Source organism: Macadamia integrifolia, unplaced genomic scaffold, assembly GCF_013358625.1.
Source record: "Macadamia integrifolia cultivar HAES 741 unplaced genomic scaffold, SCU_Mint_v3 scaffold151, whole genome shotgun sequence".
NCBI classification, from domain to species: Eukaryota; Viridiplantae; Streptophyta; class Magnoliopsida; order Proteales; family Proteaceae; genus Macadamia; species Macadamia integrifolia.
Window position 1 is genome coordinate 269,283 of NW_024868240.1, and position 14,116 is coordinate 283,398.

The 14,116-nt window shown below is 39.2% G+C and overlaps 1 protein-coding gene and 2 non-coding genes across 3 annotated transcripts in view; all 3 read left to right on the forward strand.

Annotated features, from left to right (window-relative positions):
• Positions 1–2,447: 2,447 nt before the first annotated feature.
• LOC122064026 (protection of telomeres protein 1c) overlaps positions 2,448–14,116 on the forward strand; it is a 29,074-nt gene continuing 17,405 nt past the window's right edge. Inside the window, exon 1 of the mRNA XM_042627723.1 lies at positions 2,448–2,928. Within this exon, the coding sequence (XP_042483657.1) occupies positions 2,802–2,928 (127 nt within the window). The 5' untranslated portion in view covers positions 2,448–2,801. The remainder of the gene's footprint in view (positions 2,929–14,116) is intronic.
• LOC122064068 lies at positions 4,283–4,379 on the forward strand. Its single transcript, XR_006135575.1, has one exon. It is a non-coding gene; the product is annotated as a small nucleolar RNA snoR113 (small nucleolar RNA).
• LOC122064067 lies at positions 4,755–4,852 on the forward strand. Its single transcript, XR_006135574.1, has one exon. It is a non-coding gene; the product is annotated as a small nucleolar RNA snoR113 (small nucleolar RNA).

Below are 14,116 nucleotides of genomic sequence, written 5' to 3' on the forward strand. Positions count from 1 at the left end.
CACAATCTGTTTGTTATAACTTGCAACCATCTCTAAAAGATCATAAGCTTATCAAAAAATAATTGGCAACCACAAATAAGAGATTCTATATTAACGATGGTATATCTTAATTTGATAATCTAGTGCTATTTCTTTACATGGTCATTCTCAAACATTTAGAACTAATATCATACATCATCCAAATCCAGCCTTCTACAGCATAAAATATTAAAATGACAGGTGATTCAGCCAAAACACCCCATCTATGATAACATAATAACATAGTAACATATCTGGATTACAAGTTCATGATCTAAAGCCTAAACTTGAACTGAATTACAATAAATCATACAAAAGCAGGATATGCACTTAATTTAATTGTTAATTGTTATACGGATTACTGTCCCTTCTTTATTTAATTGATATACGGATTAATCGGATTGGTTTAAATGGTTTAAATGGTTTTAATGGTTCGGTTTAAACGGTTTCAATTCGGTTTGAAACCAACGGGTTCCGCGGTTAAAACCAACCCGACCCATTTAGCTAATCGGCCTGAAAATTAAAACCATAACCGCACCATTTACTAAACGGTTTTACGATTTTGATGTAAACGGATCGATTTAGTTTCGATAAACGGTTTCGGTTACAAATTCACATCCTTATCACAAAGATCTATTGTAGTACCTCTTCTTTTTTTTTTTTAAGTAAGAAAGGTCTAGAGTCCACAGACATGTTATTAATTAGTGTTTCAATCATATATTAGTTACACAACTGAATTACATAAAATAATGCATAGCCAGGAAACTGAAAAAGAAGAAGTTGCGCGATAGTAAGAAAAATAGACTCCCACTGTAGTTCCACACTTCCACCACGGTTATCGACTCCTACACCAAACAAGGCATTTCTTCATTCTTCTATGGTGCCGCCTACCTGTGTTGTTGTCACCTACTAAGCTCTTTGGCCTTTCTTCTCTAACGCAAGCGACATCCGAGAGCCCATTCTCTAATGCTTGGATCAAGTTCAATTTTTAAAGTAATTCCTCGTCACTTTCGTCAACCTACTAGCTTTGTGAGGAATTCATGAAAGTTTGGAATGAAGCTTTTCTAATCCAGACAGTAATGAAGCTTTTCTAATCCGGATTCTGCTTCACCTTGTAAGCACTCAAAAAACTCTTTCTTAACCTCTTCATACCCAGGAAGATAATATCCATACATATAAGTCCACTTCACACTCGCCTGCGTTCAACCATTAGCAGCCATGCCTCCCTTTTGGATTCAAGCTCCATCTCAGATAATCCCTCTTTGAGACTCAGTTCCTTAAGCTTCTTCCCAGTTTGAATTTGCTGTAAATCTACCTATTACTGCACGTTTTCGTCACACGTCCACCTGCAGAAACCAAGTTAGAAATTGGCCCGGAGGAGGCTCCGGGACCAGGCTCCGATGCTAAAATTAGTCTTGCTAGACTAATCGGATAGAATGCTTTGTGAGAGATTGAGAGCCTTACCTTCTTTCCCGGCTCCCCCTGCCTTATATAGAGTGTGTAAGCCTCCTATTGGGCAAAGATCATGGACACGTGTTTCTTCCTTATAGGGGAACTTTTCTCGGCGTGGCTGATCGTAACGGCTAACTCGGCCCAGGCTAAAGACAAAACTGTTAACTTAACCATGGTAAAAGCCCTTATAACGGCTAACTCGACGCAAGCTAAGGACAAAATCCGTTATCCTAACCACAGTGAAAACCCTCCAATGGTTAACTCGACCATGGTCAGCCCTGTGGTCTAGTGTCTTGAGGATCAAGCAAATAGGCGATCCTATCCTGGTTCTTCATGGTCTCGAAAGATGTCCGAGGGTTGGCGGGATTAAGTTCAACCTGTTTGCCCCAGGCCCTAGTGGTTTCGGGACCGACTACCCGACCATTGACCAGTCAACGGTTCTATGGTATATCATAAGTTTTGTGGCCCTTAGTAAGGGTCAAGGCAGGTTTGGGCCCAGTTAAGGGGATTTAGAGTTGGGCTAGGGTTTTAAGTAGCTCGGCCCAACCCATCCTTGTTGCACCTCTATGGAGGAGACCACACCTCAAGATCGTCCTATCTAAAAGCGGTTGGTTAGGCATGGCATAGCTCTTTTATAATGATATTCTCGGAGACAACTCTCAAATCAACTCTAATATGATTATTCTCTTTACTCTATCTTTTCTAATTTTGTCGCACTTGCATTCAACATCTTTATCTTTGCTACACTCAGTTTCTTGACTTTCACACCCCTATGAAAGGTAGAAGTCCATCCCTAATATACTTCCACATGCACTCCCATGTTTATTTATACAGGGTCAAGATAGGCCAAGATCAGCCTAAGACCTCAGATAAAGCTTGACCTCACTATATAAGGCTTGGAAATCTCAACCCTAACCCAAGCCAGACCCAATTGAACTCAAGGCTGATTCAGACTCACAGGGCCAAACTTGCACCTCTAGGACTAGGAGATTGTGTAAAGAGAACCTTGTTTTCGGAAAGAACATGCAGGCAAGGGTAGCATCTAGGAAGTTGGAATCGAGAAGGCGAGAGGTCAAAGTACACGAACCATCAAGGCCGGTCTAAATTTCATGTGTAAATACGCGTTTGCCCTGTACGCAGTATGTCTCAGCGGTTCGGCTCCCACACGAGTGACCATTCAATTTTCTTAGGGTGAACAGAGATGTTGTAGGGAATCACCATGGGTGGTCCTGGTAATTTGATGAAATTGAGGACAGTATAAATACTTCGGCTCTGCATTTGTGGCTCCAAAATTCAAATTCTCTGTTAAGCTAGGGTTTACGGAGCTAGAAATGGCGAGACGAGATGATGACTACAGATTTCTTAAGATTAGGGATGCAACTGCTGCTATCAACCAGAAAGTAAACCTGATGGGAGTTGTGGTTGAGTTTAGTCTTCCCAAGAAGAGCAAAGGAACTGGTAAATTTTCAATTTCCTTCTCTGTTTTATCGTCACAAAATTGAGTGCAGAAATCGTTACAGTGATTTTTCATCTCTAGATTACATGTATTGCAGCTGTTGGACTCCTCTTAACACAGTAGAAATATTCAGTTAAAGGGGTTTTGGCTAACCTGGATATTCTTTGCCATTGTAGTCTTTCTACTTCACAAGTTTATACACTAAATCAACATCACATTGTTCTGGGAAGTACTAAATACCAGTGCTTCGTACTTGAGAAATCATACTGTGGCGTATTGTCTAACCATTGGGTATATCGAATATGTGTCATTATTCTGAATGGTGACATGATATAGAGGCTGGATTTGTTGATCCTGTCGAGATCGTTCTAACATTGTAATCCGATGTGGTCATCGCATCTATCAGATTTTGGTTTTTGCATATTTTATCTGCTCTCGTTGTTGATATAGGACTGGTCCCAAATGCATCTGTGGTAGCTTGATTTCAAAACATTTTCAGAGTATAGTATCATGGTAATTTAAACTTTGACATACTATATTTTGGTATTATGGGTTTATATTTAAATTACCTTTTATTTTCTCCAAAGCGTAAAAGAAGGGAGTAAGATATTGGATTGTCGTTGGTACCATTATATGCTTCTTTTGCCTCTTCTTTGCTGAGAATTACCTTGCACTCCTACAAGTATGAAACTTGGTAAAATAAAAATCTAGGACTGTTACTTGGAGCATGTTGAAGGAAAGGAATGACCAGATGTTTGGAGGAACAGCTGAAGCAGCATACAGAAGGGCTAAGTTGGTTATAATAAAATTCGGACTTTGACTTCCATATGTGAGGGATTTTGTGATGTCGCCACTGCTTCTATTCTTATGGAATGGCACATCTTTGCTGTACCTCTTGCTTGCTGTTGCATGTTTGGTATATTTGCTAATAGAGCCTTTTGATTTATTGAGGGCCTCTTTTCCTTAATAAAACTCTAATTTAAAAAAAAAGCTAACTTGTGTAATCTTTGAATCAAATTTATTCAGGAAAGTGGAATGCATAGTATTATGACTTGAAAGAAGCATCAGTCATATGAACTTTAATACTTTTCGGTTTTGTTATACTCAAGAAAGTCTACTAATAACTAAAACTGTTGTTACAAAATTGAAACTTCTTCTGAATCATCAGAAAGATCTAGAGATGTTTTTGCTATTTACTTCACTCATGTAAGTCTCATTCTCAACTACTAGACTCAGCTACATGAAGCCTGTTGCACCATTCTACTCTGGGAAATCATAGATCAAGCCCTTGCACTTCTATACTTTCCTGTTAATATCATACCCATTTGGTGCACGAACATATGGTAATGTTCTTGATGGCAATGATGAAAAAAAGGCTGGGCATACATCTGCTTTGGATTTCATCCATTGGTGGTAGAGTGATGAGACTTATTAAAGGTTCTTGCTGAACCAGTCATGATTGTTTAAAACTGGCATCAAATCTATTGCCCCAGGGATGTTCATTCCTCATCTATATATTGTTATAATTTTATACATATAGGTGCAGTGTTAAGTTTCATATATATATATATATATATATATATATTTTCACTCTTTACCTTTTTTCCATTTCCTTTTCACTCTTTATTTGTGTTTGTAATGATGGTTAGTCTCATTGTCTATACGTAGATAAAACTCATTCCCACTATTATTAACTAAGGATCAGCTACATAAAGCCTATTGCTCCATGCTACTCTGGCAATCCATAGCTAAAGCTCTTGCGCTTCTATAGTTTCATGTTTATTTCATACCCACGCAGTGCACTAGCATATCGTTTTTTTTCTCTTGCTGGCAATGATGACAAAAAGGCCGGGCTTACAGCTGCTTTGGATTTCATCCATTTGGTAGTAGAATGATGATACTTATTAAAGGTGCGTGCTGAGCCAGTCAGGATTATTTAGAAATGGGGTCAAATTTATTTCCCTTGGGACGTTCATTCCCCATCTCTATTGTTACTTTTTTATACATATAGATACTTGTATTAACTGGTTGGGTCCATCCAGTTTAACGAGTTCGTTCCATACCTTGACACCCCTAATTTGGTTTGGGTTGTTTGGGTTCAAACCAATCTGTGTGGTTCAAAATTTGATTCAGATCTGGTTCTCCTAGAAACTGGATATCACGGAGCTAGTTTTGGAGACTTTAATATGGCATGCGATTCCATAATTCCTGATTTTCATGGATTTCATCTTTACACAACTCGTGGGTCCATTTGAAGGACTTCTATGGCTTGTGGTTACAGATATATTTTTTTATCATTTAGGAACCTAATCTTCAGCCCATCGTGGGTAGTTAGTAGAGTCTTTATTTCTTTTCTTTTATATTTGTTAAGTAGAACTTGGATATGTCCAGTCCCTTTCTTTATTCAGTTTCAGTTTCCTTTACGGTGTCGGTTTCCAAGGAACTACACCTTAGCTTACTTAAGGAGGGAGATTTCCTTTCCTTATTTGGTTTGTCATTTCCTTTTAGAGTTTGATTGGTTTAGGGTTTAGGGTTTTTTTGTTTGGGAAGTTGAGATTGTTGTCTCCCTTATCTCTCCTCTTCCTTCACCCCCCAAAAAAAAAAGTTATGTTTTATGTTCTCATTTTGATGCAGAGCTAATTAGTCCCAATAACTTAAGTTTTAACCAGCCCACAATAGGCCATGACTATTATATTTAGGCAAGGTTTTAAAACTCGATCTCGCTAGCCTTCTTGCCAGCCCAAAAAAACAAGATATGGCGAGATCTCGCCAAAACCTTGTAATTTTTGGGCGGTCGACTCGCTGGTAGATCTCGATGGGCATATGGCCTTTGTAGGCCCTGAAACTGTGTATTTACCCTATTTTAGCCATTCTAAACACAATGGAAACATCAGATTTGCAAAAAACAAACTCAAAATGGTACTTTGACAATGTACCCTATGTAAATATGCGGCGAGTCTTGAACACTTCATCTAGTATGATATATTCATCGATCCATCTTCCACAATCACCATTTTGACACAACTTAATCATTAGAATATATAAAAGCCATAATTTCTAATTCCTACAATCATACTGCTGATTGATGAATCACATACATTCAAGTAACAAACCAACAATGTAACATAACAAACAACAACTAACAAGTAACAACATAGCAAGTAAACATAAAGCCATAATTACATAACATCTCCATCCTAGAAACCAAGACTCCTAGTACTGAAATGAGTGACGGGCCATATCATCATAGCCTCCATGTTGTTGTTGCTGGTGTCGAAGTATGTTTTGCTCTGATTGAATCACAAAGGCTGGCCATGTCATAGTTTAATGGAAGTAATATTCAAAGTCAACCACAACAATCATATAAACATCATCACTAACAAACTGGAGGAACCCAATCCTTGGGTAAATATCTCTGAAACTAAATGAGTTTGAACGTGATCCATAGCTGCTGCTTGGTGCTTGACGGATAGGAATCACCATGTATGGCTGGGGCTGGGGCTGGGGTTGGGGTCGAGGCTCTGGAGCCCCAAAGATGCTATCCACAAAACCTGACCCAATCTGGGAGTGAGTCGTGTGACTGACCCCCATACTCAGTGGCAGAGGGGTAAGAGCTAGCCTGTGGTTGTGGGTATCCAAACTGGCCAAATTGACTATAATGACTATAGTCTGAACCAGTTGTCCCTGTGCCATATATAGCTGAAGGTGCATCCAACGGCTCCCCAAGAATACAAGTACTAGTACCACTCTCCATGCTTAAGCCTCCTAGTGTGTCAGTCAAGCTCCTAACAGAGATGTCCATGGAGCCCACACTATCTTGCTCCTCTCCACCAGATAAGAATTGACAACGTGAGCCTCTCCTATAGGGTGTAGGGTGTGGGTGTAGGTGCGGGTGAACGTGCACCATAGTCCATATCCTGTGTGGCATGAGTGAACTGAGTCTCCTGTGAACCGCATCTTTTCTTGCTTCGGTTCAGTGTCATGGTACCTCTCGCGTAACCCCCCATCACCACCATCATTACCACCATCCCCATCCCCATCCCCATCACCATCACCATCACCATCACCATCACCATCACTTGCATCATCATCATCATCATCATCACCACCACCACCACCACCACCACCACCACCATCATCATCATCATCATCATCATCACTAGATGGTGACCAAACAGTTTCAGGCTCCACATCAACCCCAGTAGCTTGGGTCTCGAAAGGCCGAGGTATCTGTGAAAGCACACGGCCCTCTTGAGACATATACTCATCCACGTCCGTACCCATCTGACTAGTTACCACGGGGTCGGGCCTACCCCCAGGTTGATCCATAAGTGGATTGCCTCGATCCTTCACCCATTGGTATAAGGGATCATCCTCCTCCGGATCTAAGTCTTCTTAGAAAATGTTAGCGAGTTCAATTGGTTCACTGCTATCCTCGTGGCCCTGACGTATATGTTGCATCTTCAATCTCATATTGTAATGCACAAACACCAATTGCTTCATGACCTAGTTGGTTCCGCCTCTTGGAGTGGATCAATGAGAATGTACTCTAGTTACGCTCACATCCAGATGCAGAACAAGTTTGGGAGAGCACATTGATTGCTATCTTCCTCAAGTTAGGTGCATCTTTTCCATATAGGAACCACCATTCACCCGTGGTAGTAGTTTGTCTCCCAGCCACTGTCGCTGCCCTACCAAAACTCCCATTAGCATCCCTAAATTCCTTCATCTGCACATATTTCAAACATTGAATACAAGTTAGTACACAATACGGTATGTACTTCAACACTTGGGAAGCTATAACCTATAAGTCTTTATGTATCTTAAACATTAACCCACTACCCACCTCAGTGTTGCATGCTGCCTGTAGATTAGCTTTAGGGACCAACTTTGCCACCACAAGCTCTACTACTTCTATCAATTCATCATTCATTCCTAGATCGTAATTGTAGTGGAACTTAGGATTGAGATAATACACTGCAAATTCCATAAGTAACTTGTCATTAATTGTAATGTGTAAAGTAAGTCTTTAATAGTTAAGTTTATAAACTCACTAGCTATATGCAATGGATGCATCAAATGTTTCTCACATCTCTCCTCAATAATTTTGATGTAGGATTTTGCACCCCTAGGGATAGATGCCCTCACATTGTCCTTCATTTTCTCCTTTGCAGCATACACATATGGTGAGGTAGGCTTCTTCTCTGAGTCTACCAACCTCAAGACAGTTACTATTGGGCCAAATATAAGAAGAACCTTCTTCACATCTTGCCAAATTCCTTCACTAGAGATGGTGGTTTGTGCTGCGATACCACTTGGCGAACCCGATTCCCTCCATTCAAACCACTCTTTACTGGGAAACAAGGATCTCAAACCAACCATCTTATCTTGAAAGCTCTTCAATGCAATGTAATTGGTTGCAAATCGGGTCATACCTGCCCTTACCAAGTCTCCACCGCATTTTTCTCTCAACAAAGCAAGAGCAAATCCATGGTTGTAAACATATGTGGTTACTTGTTTTGCCCATTCAACCACACCTACTACCAAAGACTTCTTCGCCATTTCTTTAAGCATTAAGTCAACGGAGTGGGCAGCACATGTGATGGGGACATCAAGACGTACAGCCGAGGAAGAAGAAGACCCAACCTTCTTTGTGGTTGGAGGATTAGAAGAAAGAAGAAGAAAGGAAGGCTCAATCCAACCTTTCCAGCGTTGGATCGAGTCCTCTCCTTCTAAATTTTGCCAAGATTGTGTGGCCGCCACCAAATCTGATAGTTTGGTAGTTTTATTTCGTAGGATTTTGTTTATTTGAGTCTTTAAGTTAATTAGGAAACTAAATAATTATCCTATTGATTTCTTTTTAGAAAGTTTCTTTGTTTATGAAATAGCATTTCTAGAATAATCTTTTCTTTTTAGTAATTAGTCTCTTATTTATGTAAGGCCATTGGCCACGGTTCTAATCAATGAATGATAATTGAAAAAAACAGCCAAGGAGCAAACTCCCACCCCTCTCATGATTCTCTCTCTTTCAATCTCGTCTTTCTCACCCTCTCTTTCTCGCCTTTTCTCTCTTTATTCTCTCTCGGTTCCCTCTTCTCTTACCTCCCTCCCTCTTTTACTTTTATACCTTTTCTCATTGGAACTATTGCTGGATTATTGACTCGAACTGCTACTGTATACTGTTACTGTTGCTGCTTACTGTCTGCTGCTGCCGGCCAACATCTGCTGCTGCTACTACCTTTTGATGTTGAACTGTTGCTGCTGCCTTTGATGCTGAACTAATGCTGATCTTCTCTTCAATACTGGGTTGCTGTTATCCTTTACGACAAGGACTGGGCTACTGTTGATCTCTTTTCAACAATTGGATTGCTGTTGGACATCTTCTTCGAATCTGGGTTCTCTCCCTTTATTCTCAGGCCTGGGCAGCAGATAAGTATAGAGTAAACCCTCCCATTCCCCCCATTATCCCCTCATTATTTATCCTGTTACTTCCATTAAAACCCGCCCCCCCTTTTGCCATTGTTTAACCTTTTATTTACGACACTGTTTGCCTTAAGTATTGCTGGTCTTCTTATTATTAGCACAACTGATTTTAGAGCATATAGCATGGGATTTCTATCTACTTCTGATGCTTAATAAATGAATGTTGTAGCCTAATTTTGGTTGCTGCCATGTTCCCTACCTCATGCTTCCCCTTGAAGCTTGAGTGAGTTTATGTGTTTTTCTTCCTAGATTATTATTGCCCTTTGCTACTTTGTTTATTAGTCTTATTCTATTTTGCATGTTAAATCTTGTTTGCTGAGTTTATTTTGTCCTGTCTACCCAAGTCCCTTGAGGTAACCCTACCTAGTTAGTTAATCTTGTAGGAAACCTAGTCCACTATAAACTCCCTACATCAACATGGTGTCGAAAAAAGGTGGATGTGTTTGCTTTTCCTAGTCATTAGTTTCTCCCCTGCTTTCTTGAAGTTGCTCTCATTGTCTGTGGCAATCTGAACAACATTCTCAGGCCCCACTTCTGTGACAACATCCTTCAACAACTTGTATAACTACATTGCATCCTTCTTCTCTTTGGATGCATCAACAAACTTTTAGAATACAGTCTTCCCATCACAATACACCATAAAGTTGATGATGGACTGTCTATTTGGTCTAGTCTAACCATCACACATCACAGTAACTCCATATCGTGCCCACTGTGTCTTCAAGCCAGTAATGTACTTATCTAACTCTTTCTCTTGAGGCAAATAAATATTCATCATCTCATAAGGAGTGGGCCTCTTTGTTCCTGGACTAGCCCTTCTTGCAGTGTCAATCATGGCTTGGTAATATGTCCCTTGTGCAGCATTAGCAGGGATGCTATTATAGAAAAAAAAAAAATTGACATTGCACATCCCAAGTTGTTGTTTCCATGAACCCCAAGCTTGCTTTATGGTTTTTTTGATATGTATCTTGCTGTCTAAATAACAAGGGATCTTGCCTCTCTTCAGGGTCTCTTCGGGGTGGTGATGGGGGTGTGGTAGCCCCCACACTCTGAGCCTCCTTAGAGGCACATCGACATTCCTTTCCTTCTTGTTCATACTTCCCTCTGTGGGAGGCACATCTGATGTAGCTGCTCTAGAACCAGAGCCACCTGCTCCTGTCTTCATCTCCACTCGCCTAACATTTTCTATTTGATGAGAGACCAAGCTCGCTGCCTTAACTTTATGCAATTCTCTCCATTCTTCCCTTGACATTCCTGACTGTGGGTTGTAATCACTATCAGAGTCAACATCCACTATTGTTGGGTGAGGATGACTCTTGAAGACTGCCTCATTGAATTCTTGGTCCAACCTTTGTTTCTCCGCCTTCTTTAACATTCCACATCTTAGACTATGTTGTACATCTTTTATGACTTCCTATGGTGCTTGGGGGCATTTGGCAACATCCTTATACCCCCCAACCAAATACTTCTTCAACCTAGTAGCACCTCCAGAATTTATCAACTTCTGACAATATCTACACCTTGACTTTTTCTTATCATCGAACATAGGATTCCCATATAACCATGCAATATCACCACCATGAGAAGTAGACATTGTTCCCCAACTTCAAGTCTTCAACACTATTACATAAAAATGCTTGTTTATGAATTAGTAAATAGTAAGTTAGTAACTATTCAACATAAACACTATATTGTAAAGAATGCATGCATTAAGAGCTACTCAATAACTTGTAGCTATTACTTATTTATCCCCTACTTTTTATAATTTTTTATGTAATTTTAAATCAATTTTTTTATTAATAATAAGTCAAAGTTCATAATAAAATATACTAGAATGCAACTAATAACACCATTTTCATTTCAAAATATACAAACAATATTTACACAACATTAAAGTAATTTTCCATCGAAAACAGAATTTTTTTTCATAATTTTTTTTTTTATTTTTCTGTAATTATTTAATATATATGATATATTTCAGAAAATTAATTAATTAATTTATTGGCTGAAAAAAAAATGGCCACCATGAGGCTGTAGATCAGCCTTTGGTGACCAACATTTAAAAAAATGAGTACCAAACATGTTACATAAATCATATTTTTCCAATTTTTTTTTCAAGAAAAATATTTATTGTAACAGAAAAATAAAAAAAATTAATTTAAAAACAGAAAACTAATTTTTCTTCCATGATTGTATAGATCACCCTTAGTATCATGACATATAAAAAACCAATGGTAGAAACAAGATTTGATAGTGTTACTTTGAAAAAAATGGATTTGGGAAGAAGTTTTTACCTAGAGTATTCTTAAGGGGAAAAGCCACCACCAATCTTGAATATCTTTGCTTCAATGCAAGTAAGAGTGAAGATCTCCAAGAAAGAATAGATGTTCCACAGATTTTTTGTATTTTTTCTCTCAAAAATAGGTCCTAGAGACAAAACTAGGAGAAACTAGCGAGATATCTCACCTCTTGGGGTCGAACCGTCGAAATCATGTATATATAATGTGGTTTGGGCCAGAAAATGGACCGAAATGGACCGAAACTGGTCGAGTCAAAACTTCGACCGAGATCTCGGTGAGATTTCGAAATCTTGCTCGACATTATGTCGGTTTTCTGCCTCGCCAGTTGGGCCATCTCGCCTTTTGAGGAAAACGATCTGAGATCTCGCCGAGTTCTTAAACCATGTATTCAGGCCCATGCATGGCCCATATGCTGCTTATAACCTAGGCACATAAAGAGCCTATGTGTAGACATTGGCCCGCAGGTTTTGGAGGATCTTTTTGGCTGATTGCATGGACGCATGTTGCTGACATGTTCAGTTACTGCAAGTTATATTAGTTACTGTCATTTTAACTTCCATTTTGATTCAGTTGTTTATGTAGTAGACTCTTAGATATAGTAATAGCAACTAAGAGTCTCCCTTTTATTTTAGGAAAGTTTCTATTTTCTTGTAATATCATTAGATCTTTTTCGAGGAGATCCGAAGTAGCTTGGCAACAAAGTAACCCCCACGCATGGGAGGGTTACTATTCTTTGTAGTAATTGATTGGTTATTATAAGTAAAGAAGAGCTGCAAGCTGCCCATGATTTTGATGCTTGAAGAATTTCTCTCTTGTGAGAATAGCTGCTGTGGTGAATCATTTGCAGGCTCCTAGGTGGTGAAAACTAGATTGGTGGTGAAGCTAACCTAGTAATGTCGAGCTAGGTCACTGGTTTCCTAGTCTACTGTAGGATCACGAATTCTGACAAACTGTTGGGTCTGAACACTCGGTTCCAGCAGTAAGTTAATAGACAATCACCAAAGATAGAAGGGTGTTGTTAATGGTGAATAAAAAAAAAAATTCTGTTTTATGTTCTCATTTTGATGTAGAGCTAATTAGTCCCAATAACTTAAGTCTTAACCAGCCCACAATAGGCCATGACCATAGTTGTCAGGCGTCCAGGAGGTTTGCCTGGGGCTTAGTCGACAGTCGCCTTATTACACTGCATGTCTTTTTGTGTTTCGGCACTTATTTATGCCAAATATCATTCAAGTAAATGTTTTTTATATTTGTTATTTCATTTACTTAAGATATTATTCAAAAATAAGCAAATACCCCCTATTTGAATCCAATAAAAATAGTTTAAAAATCAAATTCCAAAAGGATAAAAAGTCAACCCCCCAGTCCAAGAAGAAAAACTGGATGTTGGTTATAGGGGCGATTTTCAACTTTTAAATGCTAGAGTTTTTCTCAATTATGAAAATTTTATAAATTCTATCATGTGAAAACATTGCAAAAAACCAAAAGTCCGGTAAAATAATTTATCTTCAATGATCTTACCACGGCATTCCACGTGTCAGGGACACTGTTCTCCGTATTGGTTTGATCAAGGGGTTTGTATCTTATTTGTTTGAGCCGGATAATAAGAAGGCTTGTCTTGAACATCTCAGAAACAATGTTTCTACCCAAAATTCTCCTCAACCTTACAATCTCCATCAAATTATGCAGAAATTCAATAAAATATCAAAACCCCTAATGCTTGACCATTCTGGTCGTATCAAATCTCTTGAAACCACCACTGCATCCTTGCAGTAACCTTTGAGTTGGCCAGTAAAGCCAGAAACAAGCAAGGTAGCCACAGCACTATCAGGTGTATTTTTGATACGATGTGCGTTGCTAACCATGGTCATCTCTTGGAGTTTGTTCATGAGATTATGTTCAGACAGACCATCTATGTTCCATTCATAGATGATTCCACTTTGGTAGGAAGCCTGAGGAGCAGTTCCTCTAGCTTCAATTTGAAGGTCGGGGAAGACCAAATCATAATTTGAGAAGTCTTAAACTAGGGGTAACCACCTAGATCTAAGTTTTAAGATGGTATTTCCAACATAAGTTGGGCACAAACGTGGTCTTACACTCTTCTGCCACTCCTCCCAAGAGTCCAAAGGCATATACCGTGTCGAAAAACTTAAGAAATAAAATAGTTACACAAAAGGAAAGAAATCCTGATAGTGTTGTGGCTACCTTGCTTGTTTCTGGTTTTACTGGTCAACTCAAAGGTTGGTGGGATTATGTCTTGACCGATGTCCAAAAAACAGAAATTTTAATGGCTGTCCAAATTACTCCCGAAGGGGTTCCCCTTCTTGATGATGAAGGTATTCCTATAGAAGATGCTGTTAATACCCTTATTTTATGTATTGCTAATTACTTCTTAGGCCGGACTGTC